General features: G+C 39.5%; 1 protein-coding gene across 1 annotated transcript; it reads right to left on the bottom strand.

The window, feature by feature from the left end:
- Window positions 1-721: 721 nt before the first annotated feature.
- Window positions 722-22,344, bottom strand: SQLE (squalene epoxidase). The gene is made up of 11 exons (XM_002920731.4): window positions 21,233-22,344; window positions 17,993-18,242; window positions 13,337-13,517; window positions 12,191-12,287; window positions 11,123-11,236; window positions 10,862-11,033; window positions 8,004-8,099; window positions 4,066-4,208; window positions 3,529-3,625; window positions 2,016-2,103; window positions 722-1,241 (listed from the first exon to the last, which is right to left on the bottom strand). Exons 1-11 carry the CDS (start codon window positions 21,521-21,523, stop codon window positions 1,049-1,051), a joined length of 1,722 nt encoding a protein of 573 aa, XP_002920777.2. The 5' UTR covers window positions 21,524-22,344; the 3' UTR covers window positions 722-1,048.
- Between the last annotated feature and the right edge of the window lie 2,777 nt (window positions 22,345-25,121).

The following is a 25,121-nucleotide window of genomic DNA, read 5'->3' as shown; positions in this document are numbered from 1 at the left end:
TGGCCCCTGAAGAAAGCCAGCTGCTGAACAGGCCAAATGTAAGAAAGTGAGATTTTAACCAGAAAAGTGTTGGATAAACTAGAGGGGACTGTCACAGAACCAAGCGGATGGGTCCACCATATGCTGCTGAAATGAGGCAAATGATGTACATGACTGACGCCACAAGGGACTTGGCTAGTGACCAGTCCTCAGCGGAGGTAACTGACAAGGTGAAAGAGAAATTTTTGTTATAAAAGCTTTTTAAGTTCTTTCAGCCCTTATCCTTATAATCTGAAGTAGTTACAAAGCATTCCAAGGTATGTGTTACTGCTCTTGCAGGGGGAGCAACTTTAGTGATACCCGGGGATTTACTGCAATTTCGTGATACCTTTCTGATGTCCAAAATTTCTTCAAATATACTGAAACTCCATGAATTCTAACTGATTTCTAAGCATTATGCCAGATACTACGAGTGCTTATTTGGTCACTCACTGTTCCTTTAAGTAATCCTAGCCTGGCTAAGTCATGTTATATGGTGGAACTTATAAAGCCCTGATTGCATTTCTGTATGAAGGGGATATTTTCAAAGAACCCAGAGGAGAACCTTCAAGTGGCCTTGTAGGATACATGAGGAAAGTAAAGTCTAGAGATTTTAAGGCAACTCCCCCGACATCAGTTATTTCACAGAACAGGCTTTCCTCTTCATTTTCCACCTCAAGTCAACGACGGAGACAAAAAGACATTACAGTTCATTCTGCACTTTATTTGCATGTCCCAACAGTGACTCCTCCCAGCTACTGAAGTCAAAAGAAAAACTGCAGTTCCTCAGTGTTAGCCCTAATTTAAGATAACAATCATTTCTTTTAAATGTCTATTTTACCCTTCATTTTAAATTGCAAAGTATGTATTTACATGTTTATATACAAATAACTTCAAAAAAGAATTAACCCCAATCTTGGTCCAAGAGTTTCCACTTTAGAAGTGGGATAGTTCTATGCTATGTACATCCTCTTCCAAAAGTCTCTTGGTGAGTTCCAAATATTCGTCCGCAAATGGTTCCCCTGTAAGTTTAATGGACCAGGTACTTAATTTCCGAGTAAATCAGAGGAAATATTACAGTGCATGCTTTGTACAATACAGCACCACTACTGAAAATGGCTCGGGGTTTTGTAATCCAAGGTTCCGATTTAAAGCAGAAGTATGTGGCATAGATCGCCACAGCAAAGAAGTGTCCAATTAAAATGAGAGGGTTAGGAGACAGGCTGTAAACAGGAAAAAAAAAAAAATACACATATTAGTAAGACCCAGCAATTAAAATTTACTCACAGAAAGGTTCTAATGACGTATCATCTACAAAGCTATGCGTTCTAGAGGACTCTGGAGGCTTGTGTTGCCTGCGCTCTAATGGCAGGGACAAGTGAATGTTCTACAAGAAACTCCTTAGAATATACCCCGTCTGTCAGACAGCCAGGAACTCCTCAGTCTGCTTGACATAAACCGTATGTGTGGAGCTAAAGTTTTCTTTCACTAATCTTGAGATCTCTGCCTGAAGTACCTGGATGGCCTGACCTGTGGGATCTTAGGTTTTTCAAAGGTAACAGTATTGACATTCAGATTATAGATGAATGAGAACAAAGAATTTTACTGTGCAGACTTTTCAAGAATAATTCTACCTATGTTTTCACTGTCAAAACCATTACTGAGTTTCACAAGTCCCCACACCTTAATCGATGTAAATTTTAAATACAAATTCCTCTATTATCCATGGCTCCCACCGATCAGATCATATGGTTAAACCCACCAGCAAGAAAACAAGCTTCTAATTTAATCAGGGCGTTAGCTTCTGTTCAACACTGTTTTTCCAGAAGTAAAACACAGGGCTAAATGATGCTTTTTTCATTTCTCTGAGCTACCTTCTGATTGGGATTCTAATGGACAAAATGTAGAAAGAGGAAAGACTTGCAGTAATTCACAAACTGAGCAGTCCAAAGAAAATCTGAAAGATCTGCTTCCTCTGTGTCATCAAAACAACTTACACAGAAAGCAGCCCAACAGGACCAGCAACACATTCTCCACCAAGTTTGAAATAAAGAAAACAGGCTTTTCTTAGTTGATGTAGGGAATCTAAAATAAAAATTGGAAGTTAAAGTTGTTTAAAAAGTTGTTTAAAAGTTATTTCCTTGACTGTTGTAAATTCATTAAAGGGATGCAAATATTCTGTAAATTCTTTTTGTCAGAAAACACAATTCTAGAAACCAAATTCCCAGTTTCTAAGATCCCAACCTATATCTCTGAGCAGTAAACTCTAAGCAAAAGGATAGCTGTGAATAGTAAACATTAACAATGCCTTAGATCTGTATAGTTTCTCATACTTTTCAAAGTGACTCATTAAACCCTCCCAACATAGTATTATCAACCCACAATTTTTTTATTTGGGATAAATGTTTCTTTAAGGTATTACCTAGATTTTTCTTTAGAACAGATTTTTAAAAGGATGCAATCGGTAAACTTAACTCCAATAAAACTCTTTCTTCCTCTAATCTTTCATAATGTAAGAAAATCAAGAGCTTAGGAAAGCTTAAAAAGAAGCACTAAGAAAAACTCAAAACTTGGTTCTTTTCTTTTTACTAGCCCACCCAGCCATTCCAGCTTCCATGCCAATTAGCAAGAGAGGATTGACTGGCGAATGAGTTGGGTTTTTTTTTTTTCTTTTAGTAAGACTAATGCATATAAGAAGCTACAGAAGGTATTTGTACTATATTATCTTTTGCACTCAAGTCACCAAAGCGTAGATCGCTGGAACCCTGGCCAGTTCACAGAAGTAGCTTTGTTGTAAATACCTGAAGTAATAGGACTGGAGTTACATTTATTTCTGAAAACCTAAATGTCCAGTGTCGTTAACTTAAGATTAACTAATCTGTATACTGCTGGGCTTGGGAAGTGGCACGGTTGCCTCTATTCCACTTCTAATACGGCTTCTGCTAAGTCATGTTTTCCTTAATATACAGACTGACCATCGCCACTTTACAATATAGAAACAAAAACAAAAGCATGGGAATATTTCAAGTGAGTAAAAGGTGGATGCATTCTGCTACTTGTGTATTATAATAGGAGACTAAATCTAAACTTGTTATGAACCTTATATTCATTTTATAAACTACTGCTTTGAACAGAAATTGAAACATGTTCAGGAAGAAAAAGATTAACAACTATATTACATTTTAACTCATGGCCAGAAGGATCCTGCCTCACAACTTTATGCATTTGTGGATATGTATGACCTGACCTGGACCGGAGGAATTAATAAAGATGCATTACTGAAATAGTGCTGGGAAGGTTGTCAAGCTTTCCACACAAAGTGTGGATACAGGGTGATTACAGGTGGAAAATCTTGCTCAAGGATGGGGTTACAAAGGGCCGCCACTTGGGAGTCAGACTTGGGAAACATGGCTATTTCTGGCCTAATCACTAACTTGTTTATAATTAAGTTCTCTTCTGTGCTAAAAATCTGCAGTTCAGTAATTTTCATTAAAAAATATCTATACTTACCATCTGTGGCAGAAAATAATTCATAAAGAGCCTGAGCAAGGATATTCACAACAAAGGAGTGAGATGATTTTCTTGCCCAATAGAATGATTTTTTGGCCTAAAAGAAAAAAAAATCACTTAGTACATGGTAAGGGTGGGGGGAAGCACAAACTAATGTTTATAATCCCCTCAAACTGAGGTCTATCCTGAGGATCATCTGTAAGTAATGATGCCTTATAGTTATCATTTACATATACACACAAAACACCTCCAGAGGAATGAGTCCCGAACTCTGAAGTGAAATACACAATCCCTATGAGCAAAGTGGTCCGTGCAATCCAATGTGACCTAATAATCAAACACAGAAATTTAGAAATTCTGTGAGATTCGTGGGTTGCACAGGCTCACAGGTTCTTTATGCCTCAACAAGACTGCCCGAGAACCAGGACTCAGGATCAGGCTCATAGGTACACATCTCCCCAGTAAGGCCCTATGCCTCTTAGGCCCGGAAAGAAATCAATTGAGACATTTTTGTCAAAGAATAATTTAATATCTTACCTGGAAAACAGCTGCATCATCATAAAGGTCAGGGATACCCTTTAGCAATTTTCCCCATAGTTTTAGATCTTTAAGAACAACAGTCATCCCTCCTCCAGTAAGAGGATGCCTCATATTATATGCATCTCCCAAAAGAAGAACACCTATAATGAGAGAGAGAATTTAGATAATGACATCATCCTGGATGCATCCCTTAAGACCAAAAAAAAAAACAAAAAAAATCTGTTAATTAATAAACATTATGAATGCGAACCAGGAGCGCAGTACTGCATGGAGCACTGGGTGTTACACGCTAACAATGAATCATGGAACACTACATCAAAAGCTAACGATGTACTGCACGATGATGAACAGATCATAATGAAAAAATTAAAATGCAAAAAAACCCCCAAGAATATGAAAATACAAGGGAACAAATCATGACTAAATTGAGACAAAAATTCAATTAATATTTATTGGGTACCTAATAGGTACTGGATCCTGGGGACACAGTGAGAACAAGAAACATGGTCCCTGCCCTCATGAAAGTCACATGGGAATCTAAGATGAAGTCAATGCCAAATATTTGTGAAGCCTCTTTCATGAAAAAAAAAAAATTGGCATAAAAAGCAAGTCTCCTACAAGGGAAAAAATGAAGAGCTCTGACATTTCACAGCCGTATTTGCTGCCAGCGCACTAGAGAGAAAGGTCTGTACAGTTCTAAGGGAAAGAAAGTAGGCCCTAAGAAGATGATACCCAGCCACGTTGTAGTTTGAATTAAAAAGCAATTATAAGCAGACATTCCAAACCTATCTGAAGTTAATCTAGAGGAATAAGCCTTGACTGAATCGTATCTGAAAATCAGCCCTGTGATTCAAAACTGCAGAAGCAGAAATGCGGCCCTCTAGGTGCACCTCCCGAGCGGCTGAAGATCCTGGCCACTGTCAGCCTGGTTAACGCCCTAACACTTACAGTGACATTTCAACAAAATAGTTATTTAATTTAATCCGAGAAAGAAACAGACAACCATAATGATAACATTAAGGTGGCAAAGTTATGGATAATTATTTTCTGCAATGTCACAATATACTACATTTATAACTAATTATAAAATGCATACAGTAAACATTAACTTATAAAAAGGAAAATTTCTAAATATTAATTCAAATTTATGTATGACTCTAGTATCTTCACTAAAAAATTACAAACTATAAACAACTTTTATTCTTCCTTCTCCATGGAACATTTCTAATTCCACCAATTACTGTTGGCATGTTGTTTATATCAATTTGGCATTAGCTCCTTCATTCTGCTTTGCATTAGTTTACTTGTATGATTAGTAGTTTATTATGCCTGTTTTTCCATAGCAAATTCAATTGGTTTATGTTCAGGAACCGTGGCATATCAAAAGCTCCCATCCAGACCTCTCTTTGGAGCTCACACTCACATTTTCAATGATGTTCCACAAATCTCTATCAAATGCCTTACTGGCACTTCATATCCATTATGTCCAAAAGTGAACTCATCACCTCTTCCCACGCTTCCTAAACTTACATTCCTTTTCCTATATTTCCCATATCAGCAAATAGCTGGCAAAACTACCTAAACCTGAAACCTGGAATCCATCAAGAGGCCTCACTCTCCCTTACTACAATAGCCAATGAGTCACCAAGTTGCATGCATTCTTCATCCTAGAGAGTACACGATTCCACCTTCCATTTCCACAGCCACGACCGTAGCTCGAACCTTTTATCACCATTCACATGGAACAATTACATAGCCTTACTATAAGCTTTAGCCTCACCTGTCCTCCAAACCATGCTCCACAACATATCAGAGTAGTATCTCTAAAATAAAAATCTAATCACGCCACTATCTTATTTAAAACTTTTCAGTGAACTACTAGCAACTAATAAATGAGTTCAGCAGGATTTCAAGACATGAGATAAATATGCAAAAATCAACTGTATTTATATACACCAGCAATGAAGAATCTTAAAATGAAATTAAGAAAACAAGTCTTTTACAACAGCATGAAAAGGAATAAAATACTTGGAAATAAGTTTACCAAAAGAAATGTAAAACACTCTGAAACTACAAAATATTGTTGAAAGAAAAAAAACTCTTACTACATTTACAGTCAAATTAATTTTGACAAGAGTGCCAAGACACTTCAATGGGGAAAAAACTGTCCTTTCAACAAATGGTACTGGGACAACTGGATATCCACATACAAATGAAGCTGAACCCCTTCCTTACACCATACACAAAATTTAACTCAAAATGGATCAAATATCTTAACGTAGTAGCTAAAAGTATAAAACTCTTGGAAGGAAATATAGGAGTAAATCATAGGGACCTTGGATTGGGCAAAGACTTTTTAGATATGACATCCAAAGCACAACTAACAAAAGAAAAAAAGCAGATAAACTGGACTTCATGAAAATTAAAAACTTCAACGGACACCATCACCACGGAATGAGAGAAGTTTTTGCAGATCATTTATCTGATAAGGGATTTATATCTAGAATATATAAAGAACTCTCAGAACTCAACAATAAAAGTTTTTTTCATCTAATTAAAAAATGTGCAATCTGAATGGACATTTCTCTAAAGCAGAAATACAATTGTCCAAAACGCACATGAAAAGATTTTCAGCATCACTGTCCATCAGAGAAACACAAATCAAAACCACAGTAAGGTATCACTTCACACCTATGAGAATGGGTATGGCCAAAAAGATAATAACAAATGTTGGTAAGGATGTGGAGAAATTGGAACCCTCACACATTGTTAATGAGAATGTAAAATGGGGCAGCCCCTTTGGAAAACAGTTTAGCGGTTCCTCAAAGAGTTAAACAGAGTTATCATACCCAAGAAAAGTGAAAATTAAGTCAACACAAAAACTCGTATACAGATGTTCCCAACAGCATTGTTCATAATAACCAAAGTGGAAACAAACCAAATGTCTATCAACTGATGGAAGGATAGTTAAAATGTAGTATACCCACACATGGAATACAACTCGGCCACAAAAACTAATGAAGGACATGCTACAACAAGGATGAACCTCAAAGAAGCCAGTTACAAAGGATCCACTGATTGCATTTATAGGAAATGTCCAGAATAGGCAAATCTGCAGAGACAAAAAGCAGATCAGTAGACGCCTGGGGCTGGGAGCGGGGAGATAATGAGCAGTGCCTGCTGATGGGTATAGGGTTTCTTTTTGGGGTAAAGGTTCTAAAATTGACTGTAGTGATGGTTGTACATATCTATGAATATACTAAAAACGAATGAACTGTAAACTTTAATGGGTGAATTATATGATTTGTGAATTACATCTCAATAAAGCTATTAAAAAAAAAACAAACTTTTCAATGACTTTCCACTGTCTGTAGGATTAAAACTAAACTTTAAATAAATACCTTACCTTTCTACCACTCTGACACCTAGCGTGTGCTCCCGCCATAGGAAACTACTGGACTTCACTGAAAATGCCATCATCTCTCAGTCCTCCCTCATTTCACTGTCCACCTAATGAACCCCCACTGATCCTTCATGCCCCAACTCCAGTTTTATTTCCTGAGACACGACTTCCCCAATCACCCTTCACCGTTCACAGTGAACCTTGCGGTACCACGAGTGGGCTTTCACTACAGCATTTATCCAGTGTTCTGAAATCACCAGTTTATACCCCTCACTAGAAAACTGCCTTCTCTAGATTTAGGACCATACTTAACGGTCATAGCCCCAATAACTAGTGTAATGACATTTACACTCATTATTAGATAATAAAGACATCATAAAACCAATTTTGGTGTTAATACATTCAAACACTGTAACCAATTCTCTGTCCCACATGATTCCCAGTAGCATAAATTCCATCCCATATTACATTTGGAATATTAAATTTGAATATTTAGAATACCCTTTGTAAAATCACTCCAATAAAATAATACCTCGTTTGTTTACTGGTGAAGAGGGAAGAAAGCTTGCTGGCATAGATCTCAAACGAGAATTCTGAGTGGCTTCCAGGAATGGTTCTTTGAGGTGATCTGCAATAAATCCCACCCCACCAAATAAATGGTTTATAAAATTTCAATTTCTAATTATCACATGTTCTTATCAAGTCTAAACAAATACCTTCTATTATGTTACATGTAATATAATATTTGTGCTATATACACATACATATACCTTGTGATAAATCAAGAACTAATTATTTTATTAATATGATTGTTCATTAAGAACCTAGTTATTCATGCTAAGGAATGACTAAGGAATCTAAGAGAAATTTAATGTAAATAGAATCACATACAGCTGAATGAACAAAAAAGCTAAGAAGAGTGAAGCAAATTAAGAAATTCACCCACCTTTCTCCCAAATGTTAACTGCCAGGTAACATATTTAACACTTAATTTACCATCACCACCACATTCTGGGAATAGCAGATGAACTATACTAGCAATCCACCAACAGCAGGAGGGGACGTACAGCAGGAAAAAAGTTGTAGAGAGCTCTACGTTTCTGAGCCTCAGTTTCTTCATCTATAACATGAAATGCTTGGAAGAGCTCATCTCTGAGACATGCCCCAGTTTAAAGTTTTCTGCTCCTACTTGTATAGAAAATGAACTGTCTTTTCATACACTTCCCATTGTAATCTGGGAATACAGGAGCAGAATGCCTAAGCTGAAATTCTTCCATTTCTACGAGAATTTCAATAACCTAATGAGTATTATAATATAAACCCGTAAACGGTTTCCCACCATGATCTCAGGGCAATCTGTTCTAAACTTCTGGATTGGAAAAGGCAATCTATGATAAAAGAAAAAAACACTAAAAATAGCACATTATTATCTTTTTCTTAAATGTGAATAATTCATTTTTCCTCTGAAAGCTTCAAAAATGGCTTAACTAAGTGCAAATGTATTGAAATGTTGAAAATGTCATTATTAAAAATCTAAATTAGGGGCGCTTGGGGGGTGTACTCAGTTGAGCGCCCAACTCTTGGTTTTGGCTCAGATTGTGATCTTAGGGTCGTGAGATGGAGCCCTGTGTCGGGCTCCACGCTCAGCACAGAGTCTGCTTAAGACTCCCTCTCCCTCCCCTCTGCCCCTCCCCACCTTGTGCACACACTCTCTCTCAATCTCTCTCTAAATAAAATCTTTAAAACAAAAAAATCTAAGTTAGTCCATGCATACCTTAATATTGTTATTAAACAAAGTGCTTTCACTTAGATTAAAAAATAACTTGAAAAAGGAACACATTTTTTTTTAAGATTTTATTTATTTATTTGACAGACAGTGAGAGAGGGAACACAAGCAAGGAGACTGTGAGAGGGAGAAGCAGGCTTCCCACAGAGCAGGGAGCCGGATGCGAGGCTCAATCCCAGTACCCTGGGATCATGACCTGAGCCAAAGGCAGACGTTTAACAGCTGAGCCACACAGTGCCCCAAGAAACAGAATTTTTAAACAAAATATACTCTTACCAAAGACAGTTTCCCATTACTATAATCTTATAATTGGAAAGCAGAGTTTCCCTTCAATTTTATCAATATTCTTAATATTTTAATTAATATCTTAAATTTTTATTTACTTACATCTTCCCATTCTCAAAAAAAAAAATGCTAGAAAGCAATTTTTTAGGAATGCTTTACAAACATGTCTGAAATTTCATGAAGCCTTTCTGTATTCAACTCCAAACTAAAAATGATCTTGAAAATCGCTTACAGCTCTCATGTTCTGAGGATGGGATATACGAGCCAGGCATGCCTGGCCTCAACTTTGGATCCACCACTTACTCATAGTTTATCCTTGGAGGAGCTTACTGACTCCTAGTTCCCTCATCAATAAACTCGGGATCAGGGGCGCCTGGGTGGCACAGCGGTTAAGCGTCTGCCTTCGGCTCAGGGCGTGATCCCAGTGTTCTGGAATCGAGCCCACATCGGGCTCTTCTGCTGTGAGCCTGCTTCTTCCTCTCCCACTCCCCCTGCTTGTGTTCCCTCTCTCGCTGGCTGTCTCTATCTCTGTCAAATAAATTTAAAAAAAAAATTTAAAAAAAATAAAAATAAAAAAAANTTAAAAAAATAAAAATAAAAAAAATAAAAATAAAAAAAAAATAAACTCGGGATCATGATAATGCCCTATCTCAGAGGGTGACTGTGTAGATAAACAAAGTTTGTACAGCACCTTATAGTAGATATTCAATAAATGGTAGCTACCATTTCTACAAAAACCAAGGGCTAAAGTAACGAAATAGGGGCGCCTGGGTGGCACAGCGGTTAAGCGTCTGCCTTCAGCTCAGGGCGTGATCCCGGAGTTGTGGGATCGAGCCCCACATCAGGCTCTTGACTATGAGCCTGCTTCTTCCTCTCCCACTCCCCCTGCTTGTGTTCCCTCTCTCGCTGGCTGTCTCTATCTCTGTCGAATAAATAAATAAATCTTTAAAAAAAAACAAATAAATAAATAAAGTAACGAAATAGGAGAGATATTTCAAGAATTCAGAGACCTTACATCTCTATCCAGACTACCTAAAAAAGCACCATTTTCCCCAGTACTAATAATTATTCTGAAAAGAATTATTTAATTATTAATATGAAAAATATATTGAAATTATTTTCTTTTAATTTGGAGATTTTCATACGTGCTAGTTAAACAGTTCAGCTCCAGCGTATCTGACTGGGTGCATTTTTTACCTGCCATCCTTATCTCTGGCCTAGTTCAGACCCAGCTTTAGTGAGAACTGGCAATGGACAGCCTTTTGTGATATTTACTTTCAGACTACAGATTACAATGTGAACGAAATCCCATTTCTTACCAGGTAATTGTGGGTAAATTTTTTCAACCATGTATTCTCTTAGGTTCCTGGGCATTTCTCCTCGAATGTCAACAAGTACTCGAGTTTCATCAGATGAAATCTGGTAGATGAGAACTGGACTCGGATTAGCCAAAATAAGTTCAGCATGATTTGCTTTAAACTGTGGTGCATTCTAGGAAAAAAAAAAACAAAACGAAACATTTTAATAATTTTCAAATTCCAAGTTGCTTTTATTTTTCTACAATTATGTTCCTATAGTACCTTCATAAGAAAGCCAACAAAATGAGATGAAACAGAAACTTTATTGGAGATCAGGTTTTTCCTGAACTTGGAAAAAAGTCCATCTGCAACAACAGTCAATGGAGCGTGGAGTTCCTACAACCAAGATAAACAATGTTCTGTTAATGGTTAGAAATACACAGTAAAAGGACCATTCTCTTAAAATGTGCACTCTTGTAAAATATTTACACGTTTTATTGGACAACGTTAGAGAGGGTGATGAAGAGAACGCTAAAGAAGCAGCTGTTACTGGGCTTAAGTTAATGAATGACCAGCCTCTAGAGACCTTTCCTCTCCTCCCAGGAGGATGGCCTGCCTTCCAAGCACTACCATCCAAACCACCTGGGATTAAAGCTACACTTTGATGAACAACAGGGGAAACAACTACAAAGCAAGTGTAGACCACAGAATATTGAATCTCATCACAAAGTCCAAGGACGACTCCATGGTTTATTCTAGAATTTTTTAACTTCGCATAGTGCTTTTGATCAGTGGCTAGGGCTTAGAAGAATTTTTGGATGTAGGTCTTCCATATTATCTTGCAATCACCCCCATCAGAGTACAGTTTCTAGGTGGTGACCCTAGAGAAGAGCCCAGAAAGGCCAACAGATCAGCCTTTCGCTTTCTCTTCTCTTTCTAAACCAACATGAGCAGGTACTGACAACTATTTTACTGTTCTACTTCCGCAGAGATTCTCTTACTTTTCCCTTTCAGGTTAAAACACTTGTTTCATTTATCCTAATCATTGCTTTTATGTTGAATCCTTTCTTTTTTCACCTTCCACGTCCCCTCCGCTTCTCTGCACGTGTGTATTTCTCATTTCAGTTTAATACCGCTGATCTCGTGGTGCCTGTCTACAAAGCTGTTGTACAGAGTTCTGAGATGCTCTAAAGAGCAAGGGGTTGCAGTCTGAAACCCACCCTGCTGCCGAAGGCTTAGAGAGAACTCAGCCTATTAGATGAGTAAATGGGTGGGTATACTTTTCAAAGGAGTAGGAGAAAAATAAGGAAAAGCATGTCTTAGGAAGCGCTAACATTTGCTCTCTCTCACCTTGAGGTCCCCGGTTTCTTTATCCCTGTACTGAACTCCTATCACAGCATCATCTTCTTCTAGTAACTGTAGTACAATGCCTTCAATAAACTTTGTACTAAAGGATAAACAGAAAAAAATTATACAGTAGCACACTTGAACAATTTAAATAAGGAACTGAGAAATTCCTTATTCCTTATCTCCAGTTTACAAACTGGACACACACGTGTGTGCACACACGTACATAGGAAAGGTCCAGAATGACAAAACGCAAAAACATTAATGGACTTTAGAAGCTTAAGTGTGGTTTTTATTTTCTAATCTCTTGAAATTGAATACATATATACTAATGTAATGATTTTTTAAAGTATTTTTAAAAGTAACATGAGATTTTTACCTCAATTCATTAAAAAAAAAAAAATACAGGCAGATAAACTTTACACACCACACAAATTCAGAGAGAGACGGGAAAATACTCAATTGGGAGTTTATCCACCAAATTATCCAGAGTAGTTACTTCTAGTCAGAAGAATCATGGATAAGTTTTACAATCTCTGTATTTTTGTGCATTTTCCCATGTTTCCACAATGAACAGACTCCACTTCCACAGATATGGAACTCGCAGTCCTAAGGATAAGTCCACTCACTTCTTCACTTGCTTTCTTAACACTTAAGCCCTTGTGAATGAGATGAGGGTCCGCATGTGTAAAACGTCCTCAGTTATAGTGCCTAAGGACTAGGGGCAAATAGAAGTTAATAATTAAGAGAAGTGCCAGTCCTGTCACCCTAGGGTTTTCCCTTCAAGTCCTCTGTTCTGACTTTTAACAGAAAATATCATAAGGACAAACCCCAACTCCCAAAAAGGCAGACAAGGACTTAAACCTCAGTTACAACTGTATCCTCTAAATTCCAATAACATAAAAAAACCACGAAATGTATTTAGTCAAAGGAAAAACCTCAACAGTTCTGTCATTCAAACGGGAATTCTCTACATGATATCGTCAACAAAGGCACTGAAGATTAACATTCTTCTAACTTGCAGTTTTCTTTAGAATACCTATGCTTCAACCCATACCCAAACACTTACGACAATTTATGAAATAGTATTTGTGCAAAGGCCAAGTTTAAATGTGTTTCTTTTAACAGTCTATATCTGAGTAGTCTTACTTGGGCTCTGCCATAGCTGCTTTCCGGAGACCCATGATGAATCTTCCATGATGGAAAGCTCTTCCACTCCGCACTTGACTGTTTTCTGACAGAGGGTAAGGAACTTGAACCTCTGATTTGCTTTCCTGATCATGAATTATGTAGCCATCTACCACCTGGGCATCAATACCTTCCACTGCATCTGCAAAACAGATCAGTTCATGAAAATCAATTTTGTTAACATGCCAAGAGCTATATATGAGGCGCCAGAGGATAAGGAGGCCATCAAAAATGAGTCTCTGTCTTCATAATGTGATGAAACCATTTTGACAAACGGACATTAATGTAACTATTTCAGAAATCTTAATGTGTCTGGAAGACAACCGCTTAGCAAATCTGTAATTCCACAAAAGATTAATATTTATATACAAAATTTATTAAATTTCATAGGAAAAATATTAAGACCCTAGTAATAATAGGTGAAAAGTTCATGGGTATTCACATTAAGCAATACGGAAATATTGAACATAGCAGAGAAGGGAAATGTTTAAAACCTGATTTTAAAAAAATCAGTGAAATAAAACAGTAAGACACCAAATCTATCAAAATTGCTGGTGAGATTATAATAAAACTGATAAATTTACTGGTCAAACTATAAACTAAAAACATCTTAGAAAGTAACTGTAGCACAAATTATCAAGAACCAAGAAGTTAGCATCCATTGATGTAATAATCTTAAGTCTTGTAAATTCATCTATTGTTCATCCTAAAGATATAATTTTTAGTTTTTAATAATTTTTAAAGTTATATGCAAGAGTAAATTCACTATAGTGTTATCTCTAATAAAAAATAACTGAAAACAACCTAAATATTCATCTAAGAAAGAGTACATTATGAAATATCAATTGAGAATATACCATACATAGACCTAAAATCATAATGGTTAGTATATTAAGATGAAGTACATTAGAATAATGAAAGAAATAGATGAAAGAACACCTTCATAAACAATTCTATCACGCATCTAGGCTAAGATCGAAATAAATTAGTTTTCTGGTATTCTTTTCAATTGCACTTAAAGTCCAGGCAGGCACAAGCTAGATGAATATTGTCATACATCTGACCCAGAATCAAAACTAATTAGTTTTTCAGTATGGTTCTTAAATTATTACAGTTAAAATTCCGTCAGAGATTCAGTACACAGATATCCTAAAAGCTGCCAATTAGCAGTGTATTCAATTTGGATCTCAGCAAATTGCCTATCATTTCTGACCTAAATATTTGATACCCATCTGGTATTTCTATAATGCTTCATCCGACTACTGACACAGTTTGTTTTTCTTAACCCGTAAGTGTATTACAGAAGTACTTGAAATGTTTAAACTGGCCAATTTTAGAACACACCAGAAAATGTAAAAAGTATAGTAGCACAGCAAAATTTTTCCTTGGGTAAACTTCTTAAGAGAAGGTAAATAAGGTCTAATTTAAGATTTCTTAACATCTGTCTGTCTCAACTTTATTGATGAAACCAAATGTGGCATACTTTGAATACTTTTACTTTCTTTCGCAGGCAAGAAGACAGTACCCTACACTTCAATGAAATTCATGCTTCATGAGTACTAGATGTTAATAACTTTGAAGCCAGTGACATAGAGCTATCATTATCTATTAATCATAAAGCTCCACACTTAAGATATTAAGACTACTGGTCAACATACCAGATAAAATGACATGGAAAACATTCCTCCACATCAAAAAATGCAGAACTGCTTGCTATAAAAAGGCAAGTTAAAAAACAAAACTAACAACGAAAAAACAAAAAAACAAAAACCACCTATGCTAAAAACGGAAAGCAACTTCAAAGTCAAACCAGTGAGCAAGTTTTAGAGGCAACAGCATAAGGGCATCAGAACCACAAGCAGAGGGGCGCCTGGGTGCCCGAGCGGTTGGGCGTCTGCCTTCGGCTCAGGGCGTGATCCCGGCATTGTGGGATCGAGACCCACATCAGGATCCTCCGCTATGAGCCTGCTTCTTCCTCTCCCACTCCCCCTGCTTGTGTTCCCTCTCACTGGCTGTCTCTATCTCTGTCAAATAAATAAATAAAATCTTTAAAAAAAAAAAAAAAAAGAACCACAAGCCGAAACAAATGACTGGAGCTTTATGAGCCACTCCTGAATATGAGGTAGGGGCCCCCCAGGGACAATGAAACTTAGCACCATTCATAAATTTCTTGTCAATAAAATAGAAAAGACAAAAACTCAATTCAATGCCCTGAGATACGATATGGAAGTAAACCATTCACCACAGGCTATGGGTGAAGTCATCCATAAAAAATCCAAACGTACTTTGTGCCATGACCTGGTATAAAGTCTGAACCTCAAACGGAGCATACAGTGCATAATAAAATAGGTATCATTTATGAAAGCCCAAATATAAACCAGAGTCAAGGAAGAAATATAACAAAAGACATATGAGATTTATGAAACTTCATTTAAATGCATTGAAGACCTAACTAAATGGAGAGTATACCACATTCATGGACAGGAAGTCCAAGTCAATTATTCTAAAACTGAGCTATAGATTCAGTGCTATTTCAGTCATAATCTTGACAGAGTTTTTTTTTTTAATCTAATTCTAAATTATATATAGAAAACAAAAACACCACGAAAAGTCAAAATAATCCCAAAGAAAACAAGATGGGAAGGAGGTTCCCCACTAGATATTAAGACTTAATATAAAAATATAACAAGCTCCAAATTGCCAAATCCCATGGTCATTTTTTCTATACTCATCCTACCTGAGCCTTCGTTAACAAAGCACAACATAGCTGTCCTTCCCTTTCTTGACACATACCCATTCCCTCCTACTAGAAACATTCTCTCATGGATTAAGTGGCATCAAACCCTCTGGCTTTCTTCTGCCATTCTGCCAGCTCCCCCTTGGACTCTTTTTCAGGCTTCTCTTCTTCTACCTGATCTTTAAATATCAGTTTCCCAGGACTTGGTTTATTCTGTCTTCTCTTTTCTCCCTACATGCTCTCAATCACTACTGTGGCTTTTAAATACTATAAATCTGCTGACACCTCTGAAATTTCTAATTCCAGCCAGCCCAAACCGCTCCTCTGCATTCAAGATTCATATATTCAACTTAATTTCTCCACTTGGATATCACAACATGTCCTGCAAATTACCCCCAATTCTTGTTCCTCTCTAGGTCTTCTTATCAACAAATGATACTACCATTTACCGGCTGTTCAAACCAAAAGCTAGGAATCAGTTTTAATACTTCCTTCTCCCTCATATCTCACACCAATCCTATAGTAAGTCATGCCATTTCTGTCTCTTAATTTGTCCACTTCTCTTTATAACCTCTGATACCATGCTAGCCCAAAGCACCATTATCCATCATTTGGATTTAGCAATGAGTTCCCACTAGACTCTTTGCATTGACTCTTGCTACCCCACTACCACAATCTTACAGTCTACTGACCACATTTTATCCACATATTCTTTTAAAACACCATTCTACAAACTGCAGGGTATAACTCAATGGTAAATGAAGAAGTGAATTTCAACTTGTGAATTGTGTACTTGGGTAGAATCATGACAAGTATTTAAAAAGTAAAATGAAACAAATTTTGGTCAAATATATGTATGTATGTGCTGGGTCAGGATGTAAAATGTGTTTGCTATTGTGAGTAGATGTCAAAGGTCTGAAGCCACTTTATACAGGCATAAACTAGATCACACCACACTCCTGCTCCACCGACTGCAATGCCCTTCATAATGTGGCTGCTGCCTATCTCTCCAACCTTAATCTCAAGCCATTCTCCTTTCCCCATCACCCAATACTTCCTAGCTATACTGCTCTCCTTTTCAGCTCCTTAAATAAAACAGCAAACACTTATATAGTGCCAACTATATACCAGACACGGTTCTGAATGCTTCATGTATATGAATTCATTTCATCCTCATAATAACCTATGAGGCAAGGACTCACGTAAAATGACCATTTTACAGATGAAGAAACAGGTACACAGTAGGCTGAATAACTCAGCCAAGGTCATACAGCTTTTTAAGTGCCTGAGCTGGTATTCAACCCCAGGCAATCTAGTTCCAGAATCGATGCTCATAATTCCTACACCATGATGCCGACCACAGGAGCCAGGCAAGCTCCTCCTCAATTCAGAGCCCAGGCATATTCTGTACTCTGATCCTTAAGAGGGGCCAGTGAAGCTGTCTTGTTCACCAGCATATCCTTGGTACCAAGTCCAGCACCTCACACAGAGCAGTGAATAAATATCCCCGAAATGAATAGTTTGTGTTCAAAAACCATTGGTTTAACAGACGATACTTAAATAAACGACTCTATAAGAGGGACATAATATGTTCTTCACCAGTGATAGTTCCCTTCACCTTTCACTAAATTTCATGCCTTCATTCTAGTTTTCCAATCTTTAATTTTGACCGTTTGTGTTTTTTAGCCACTTTATTATATCTTCTCATACACTAAATGCTTATTTTCTTCTTTGCTCTCATTTTCATGCAGAGTTGTTAGTAAAGAGTAACTTTTAGAAATGTAAACAAATTGGAATATCTTTTTACCAGTTATAGGATAGTCTAAAGTGAAAAGTGCTTCCTTATACCACATAACTCCTAAAAATAAATACACACCTACCTTCAAGACCAAGGTCTTTGAGGACATGATAACCACCGGGCTGCAGAAATTCCCCAACTATCCTGTCAGGCTCTTTTAAATCTCTCTCAATTACTGCCACCTTTCTTCCATCTCTGGAAAGCATGGCCGCCAAAGCAGAGCCAACTACACCAGATCCCACAATGATAACTTCCGGATCATTTTGAAAAGATACTGAAGAGGCAGCTGCTCCTATTAAAGTTGTTTCTGAAATATTGGTTCCTTTTTTGTGCTGTTTAAAAAAAAAAAAAAAGAGTTAATTATATCTCCACATTTGCTATCCTTAAAATCATGCTGTTGTTATATAAATACTCTGGACTTTCTGACCTTGGGCAAAAGCTACATCTCAAACATTATCAAACCACATGCACTATTATATTTTTAAATCCAGACCATATATAAAAACCAAGAATATTAAAATATTCAGTTAAATATAAATGTATAATAATATCCCAATAAAATTAAATATATATTCCATTTTTCAAATATATTTAGAAAATGCTATTATAAAGCCATATTTAGAAATCCACACCAGGCTAAATATAAATAATGTTTACAAGGGGCTCCAAAGACTTATTATAGGGAAAATTCTATCATTAATTACTCAATTCTTCAAGTACATTCTAAGTATCTATCAGATGCAGATAACATACAGCTTCTATTTCGACACCATGTTGCAAACTATTCCAGCACCTTTTACATGTATCCACTATTTATTTTTATTTTCTCCTTCTGGATTTTCATCTGATAATCTATCTTACCCTAAAAAATCCCTTTTATATAACAAAAAGACTGTCAAATTCTGGCTATTAATCTATTAATTGAGAATTACTTAATTCAAGAAAATTCTGAAAGGACAAAATAGCTCATCCTGTCCCTTGGGATTCGACCCGGTCACATTTAAATTCTTAACATATAAGAACATATTTAATTTGCCCCATCTTGACACTCTAAGAGGGCCTAGCCAAACAGTTGGTCCATTTAGGAATGAACATCAAACCTATCACTAGCTGGGTTGACGACAGAAACTTCATTCATAAGATGATGAAAAAGTCCTGTTTTGAGAGCTTTATGCCCACTGAGTACCAGCTGGGTTTTTTAACATGAATAATTCAGGGTTGAAATAAGTATTTCTTTCTTGGTATGTGGATTGACAAATATAAATACAGTTCAGATACAGAATTGCAAGGAACAATCTTCCTTTAGTTCTCTGGCCGTAATGATTAAGATAAGCCCAAATGCCATTTTGGAGGGATTTTAAGAAAAGACCTCAGACAAAAAGGAGGGAAATCAAACCTAAAATCTTTTAGAACTTTGATTCTCTGTTATTTCAATATGCATTCAGTCTTCCTTCAACTCTATAGGGACTGGGGCCTTGTCCATTCCATTTTTTATAATTTCTCTGAGAGAAATTACCTTCTTGTCCTTTACCAAGAGAAGACAAGAGTCTCCTCTTCCCCTAAGTATTTCTTGAAGGCCAGAATAACTGACTATATTTAAATTACTGTTCTGAAAGCAAGAGAAGCCCTGTTTGCCATCTTAGCCATTTTTTATTAGTTTTTCTTCCTAAATTTTCCCTGTTAAACACACACACACACTATCCTGAAAGGGGAACTTGAGTTAGTTAAGTCATCCAGAGAATGGTCAGTAAAAGCATTAATGAGAACTTAGTGCTCAATGAAGAGTCTACCAACTCCCTGATGTTTAGGAATAAGCAGAAAGCCTGAAGCATTCACAAAATTGACTGCTGGCAATCCAATTTTCCCTTCCCCAAAATGTCTCAGCATCACATGATGTAATCGTATTCCAGGCACCTGCACTAGTGCTCAGGGTCCTCGGCAAAAGTTAGCTCAAATAACACCAAATAACACCAAAGATTTCAAACTGAGATTATAGATTCCCTCTCCCTCCTTTTCTACTGCTCCAAGCCGTACCCACCTTTACTGCTGTTTGAAGCACTAGCCAAGAGGTTCCTAACATGTATGTCCACTGTGTCCTAGATGTGCACTACCTTAGACTAATAATAGCTACTATTTATTAGTCAGTTACGACCACGTTAAATCATTTAATTCCTTAACTAAGAGCAAGACTGGTGCCATCCCTAATAGAAGAGGTAACTGATTCTTACAGAAACGAAGGTCTTGCCAAAGGTCTTATAGCCAGACGTGGTGGAGCAAAAATTCTCATTCAAGTCGTCCTTTCTATAAGCCTTGCTAATCTGTACTGTGGATACAGTAAAATAATGTAGACCTAGAACCTCAAGGAGTGAACTACTTTTTCAGGCCACTCGCCCTAACTCCGAATCACCATCACCCCTCACTGCAGTCTCTCACCTGAGAGCCCTGCTCCCATTCTCTTGCCCCTGCAATCCACTCGCCTCACACCAACTGGAAATGCTTTTTTAAAAAGTAAAATCAAGTATTGTTACTTAAAATCCTCCAGTGCTCTCAGGAGAAATTTCAAATACCCATAGCCGATAGGCCCTCCATGTTCTGGCTTCAAAGCCAGACCTCTTCTCCCTCATCTACCATTGTCCTCCTCTGCTGTCTTTGCAGAAGGCATAACTTCACGTGACTGGAGACCAGCCTCAGAATTAGGAACATGACTGAATTGCAGACCTTACTCAATCATCCACATGATTCAGGACACTCCTGCACTGATTTGCTCAAAGCCCCACTGACATCAGGAGAGGAGGGGATTTTGCCCAAGACTTTAAAATGCTGAACTAATTTTTACTCCACCAGCCTTCTGAATTGTTCGTTCTGTTACTATCCCCCAACCAGCTGTCATTTATAAGCACTGGACTTAACCTGCAGCCGGTTTCTTTCTGCTCAGGTACAAAAGCAATCCCTACCCAAGGATTTCAGTAAAACATTTTTTCCCAATGGCGGAAAGTGCTTCTGTCCTCCTTCAAAATGAAATTCTAACATTTCATTTCCCCCTTTCAAAATCGAATCAATTTCACATGCATTGGCTCAACCAACACTAAAGGAAACAAATCTTTTCAGTCACTCCTAACAGTGGCATGGATGTAGCCAAGAACAGTCAAGAGCTTAAAACACACACACACACACCCCAATTAAATGAAAATTTATCATAACCAGAGTATCTAAATTGCTGCCTTTTGGCCTGTAGACAAGACGAAAATTTACATTTGAGTGACCCCAATCCTGATTTTAAAAGAACATGCTCACTCGTTTGCCCACTTAAAATTCCACCTACCCTCCTAGACCCAAGCTGCTCTTTATTTTCTGATTCCGGGGGCGACTTGGCCCAGAAGAAGCCAATGAAAGGCAGGGCCGACAGAATATCCGAGAAGAGCGCGAACTGGGAGCCGCTCTGGTGGCGCCGGAGGACGGCCCCGCTCCGGTGGCGACAGCGGTAGGAGAGCACCAGGCCCAGGGACAGGAACACCAGCACGCAGAGCAACAGCTCCTTGTTGGCAAAAGAGACGAAGTCTCCGCATTTCTTGTAAAAATACGTGAAAGTGGCAATGCCCAAGAAAGTCCACATGGTTCAAAGGCTCTTCCGGTGCCCCCGGGGTCAAAGCCGAGATCCTTTTTCTCTGTAGGGTTTTGGTGACTCGAGGTTCTCCCCAAAATGTGTCACCAAAAGGAGCACGAGGAACCGGCCAAACTCCACCAAACACCGTCACAGGATTACAATTCAAATCAGAGGAATCTACAAAATCCTATCAAGTTGGTATAAAAGTATGTAAAGAGGGGAAAGTTGTCCAGACTTAGAAAACAGTATTAAAAAATCGCCTGCTCCAACAGCTCCCGACCAGACCCTCCTCTTCCCCAGCAATCCATTTATTTCTTCTGGACGGGCTTCTCCTGGGTTGCTGCTGGTGGCGCCTCTAATGGTGATGTGGGCTCGCTGTGCAGCACAACTGTCCTCGCTCACCTGCTGCAGGTGCCCTTTCAGAAGCGGATAGGAAGATGAAAGAAACGTCTGGGAGCGACCTGGCCAGGAGGGGGAGCGCGGAGAGACACCGCCCCGCGCCGGGACTGCCTCTTCCCACCGAGGATGGCCTCGGACTCGGGACTGCGGACCCCGCGCAGAGAAGCACGGCCGCTCCGCAGAAGCTCCGAGTCACCAGCCCCCGAACCTTCCAGTCCGCGCCTCCGTTTCCCCGCGGGTGAACGGCGGTCTCCAGGGAGCTCCCTCAGAGGGCGGCGGCTCCTCACGGCCACCCCGCCAGCATCCCTCGCGGGCTGCAGCTGCCCTTGCCAACCCCGCGCTTCCGCAGTAACCAGAGTAACCACCACGCGCCCTTCGCTCGCCGCTCTCCCAGCGCGCTAGGACCGCCGAGGGGCTCCTCCCAGGCGAGGACCAGGAGGCGGGGCGCAGGGGCGCAATCCCGCCCCGCCCTGCGCGCCCACAGCGCCCGCCCCGCCCACCGCCGCCGCTGGCCAATCAGGGCGCGCACCGCGCGGTAGGCCGAGATGGCGCTATGCCGCGTTTGGCCAATCGCGGGCGACGCGGCCCGCGCGGCGTCGCCGGTGAGGCGCTAGGGCGATGTTGCGTGGTGTGGGGTGGGGGCGTGGGGTGTCGGCCTGCCGCCGGGTGGGCAGATGGGAAGGCCCTCGCTGGCTGCGAGGGGCGGAAGGGGCGGAGGGGGTCGTGCCCTGGGTCCCGTGGTCAGATTACCCGGCGCGGCCCCGGCCGCTGGGGTCCTACCCAGGAAGAGGTGGAGCTGGTCCCGAGGAAACCGCTGCCGGGAGTAACGCCGCCTAATGTCGGAACGGTGCCAATCATCCCGTGAACGTGTACTGAGCGCTTACTACGAGCCCCGGGGGTCCTAGATAGGACTCAGACACAGCTTTTCTGTCCTGAGCCTAGTGTGTATAGAGGGCAGTGAAGACCGGTGCGTGGGAAACGTGACACGGTCAGGCCGAACGTATGGAAAAACGAGTTAGGCCGACTTGTGCCAGAAGGAGAGGACACGCGGGGTGTCCCCTTACTTCATCAGAACTGTCGGGCGCCACGCACTTGTCGCTGCGCTCAGCCTAACGATGTTCGTTATCAAACAGAAGGGCGGGGAGGGGGGTCCGCGGGCAAAGTGGAGGTGTGCCGAAGTTTCCCTGAGTGGGCGACCAGGAAACCGTTTAACAGGCAGCGGCCCTTCCCTCCCTCTCCGCCTCGGACTGGAGGGAGTCAGGCAAGACTGCAGGGAGGTTACCTGAATTGTGTCCAGGGCAAGCGTTCTAGGGGAAACAAAAACGTGCAAGATTTGCAAGGGGAGAGGTGGCCCTTGTTATGAAATGAAACCTCCCTCGAATAGCTGATCCTGTTACCTAACCCTGGACTGCCTCCTTTAAATCCTGCAGTTTATGTACCAATCCTTTCTGCCGCTTGGAGCACAGCTGCATTGTCACCCGTTCAATAAGTTGGTTCATACTTTGACCCCAGTCTCTGGCTCTACATTTAACGGCTGAGTCGTATCCCATTAGTCCCTATGTTCCTTGAGGGAAGAATCTGATAAATCAGTCACCTGTAGCACCTAGCACAATCTCCCTAAAAATGTGTTTAGTGAATGAACGAATGATGAACGACAATGGCGTAGTAGGAAGACCAAGTGACCAGAAAGCGGAGACCTAGGCTCTGGCTGTCACTAACCAGCTTTGTGACCTTGACTAGTCACAAGTCAGTCAACCTCTAGGGGGAGGGAGCAGTATCTTCATGAAATCGAATCCTTAGAATCCTGTAACACTTTGCTGAGTTTAAAAAAGTATGGCATCAGGGTAACTGGGTGGCTTAGTGGGTTAAGCATCTGCCTTGGGCTCAGGTCATGATCTCAGGGTTCTGGGATGGAGCCCTGCTTTGGGCTCCCTGCTCAGCTCCCTCTCCCTTTTCCCCTCCTCCTGCTCATGGTTTCTCTCAAAAAAATAAAATCTTAAAAAAAAAAAAAAAAGTATGGCATGTCATCATTTTTCACCCCAAATATATGTCTTACCTGCTAATAAAAATAATTATGTGTCAAAATACTTTCACAGGCATCATTTAACCTTCAAATAACAAAAATGAAACTTAAAGAGGTGAAGTGGCTTGGCCAGATCACAGCTGATACCTGATGAAATCGAGTTAAGCTCCTGATCTGCAAATCTTGTGTTTCTCAATACTCTTTCTTAATTATAAATTACTGCTTTAACATTCCTCCGTTGTAAAATCAAGACTTTAATTCTGACAACAATCCTCACTGGTATCAACAAATTTGGCTGTTTGAAATATACATCAAATTTAAAAAGACTCAAAAAATTCAATTTAATGTGTGGAAAGTAGTTTTCCTAAAGATAAATTCTTCAGTAAGCTGCTTGTTGGTTCCTTTATTGCTAAAATGATGGAAGGCTTGAGCAGCCCACTCTTTTAGATGAGAATACAGAATCACCAGGATGTTACTTGATTACCCTGTTCTTGAAATTAGCATAAGAGGATTTTTTTCTTATCAAGTAGGTAAGGTCACTTAAGTATATTTGAATCTTGGCATGGCTCCACTTATTCAAAAACAAAAATCTTGTCACTCAGGCCTGAAGCAAAGGCAATGAAATATGACACAAAATCAGCCACTAGCTGGCAGAAAGTAATAAACTATAGAATAAGCCCATGAAAAATACTTTGTAATCAGGCAGAGGCAGTGTTATGAGACCTTGGAGACCAGGGTATCCCCAAAGAAACAGGAAGCATGGTGGACCTGTTTGGTAGGAGCAGGAGTCATGCTGGGGACATAGCTGCCACCAGAGAAGCTGTAGGAGGCCAAGAGGAAAAGGGAGAGGTACGGTGTCTTCTCTTCCCCAGGGGCCCAACCTCTCACTAGAATTTTCTCAAATGTTGGCTGGACATCAGTTGAAAATAAAGTTTGGGAAACACAGCCTGCAAGGATTGGCCCACCTGCGATTCAGAGCAAAGCATGAGGTATTTCAGGAGTAGATTTGAGCACAGGTAAGCCTAGGATTGGCTCATTTTCTAATATTTATGCCTCTTAATTCCTTTTCTCATTTTGTTGTATTGATGAGGACCTGAAGCACAATATTGAAGACTGCTGGGAATATCAGGTTTCCATGTTTATTCTTGATTTTAGTAGGATTATTTCTAATGTTTCAATCTAAAA

Source organism: Ailuropoda melanoleuca, chromosome 9, assembly GCF_002007445.2.
Source record: "Ailuropoda melanoleuca isolate Jingjing chromosome 9, ASM200744v2, whole genome shotgun sequence".
NCBI classification, from domain to species: domain Eukaryota; kingdom Metazoa; phylum Chordata; class Mammalia; order Carnivora; family Ursidae; genus Ailuropoda; species Ailuropoda melanoleuca.
This window is presented reverse-complemented; position numbering and strand designations above follow the sequence as displayed.

Excerpts from the sequence above, each read along its gene's own strand:
- SQLE (XM_002920731.4), bottom strand. The coding sequence starts at position 21,523 with ATGTGGACTTTCTTGGGCATTGCCACTTTCACGTATTTTTACAAGAAA. Across the intron at positions 18,243-21,232 it reads AGCAGCTTGGGTCTAGGAGG|CACAAAAAAGGAACCAATAT; the intron begins GTAGGTGGAATT and ends TTTTTTAAACAG. Across the intron at positions 12,288-13,336 it reads GCAGCTATGGCAGAGCCCAA|TACAAAGTTTATTGAAGGCA; the intron begins GTAAGACTACTC and ends TTTATCCTTTAG.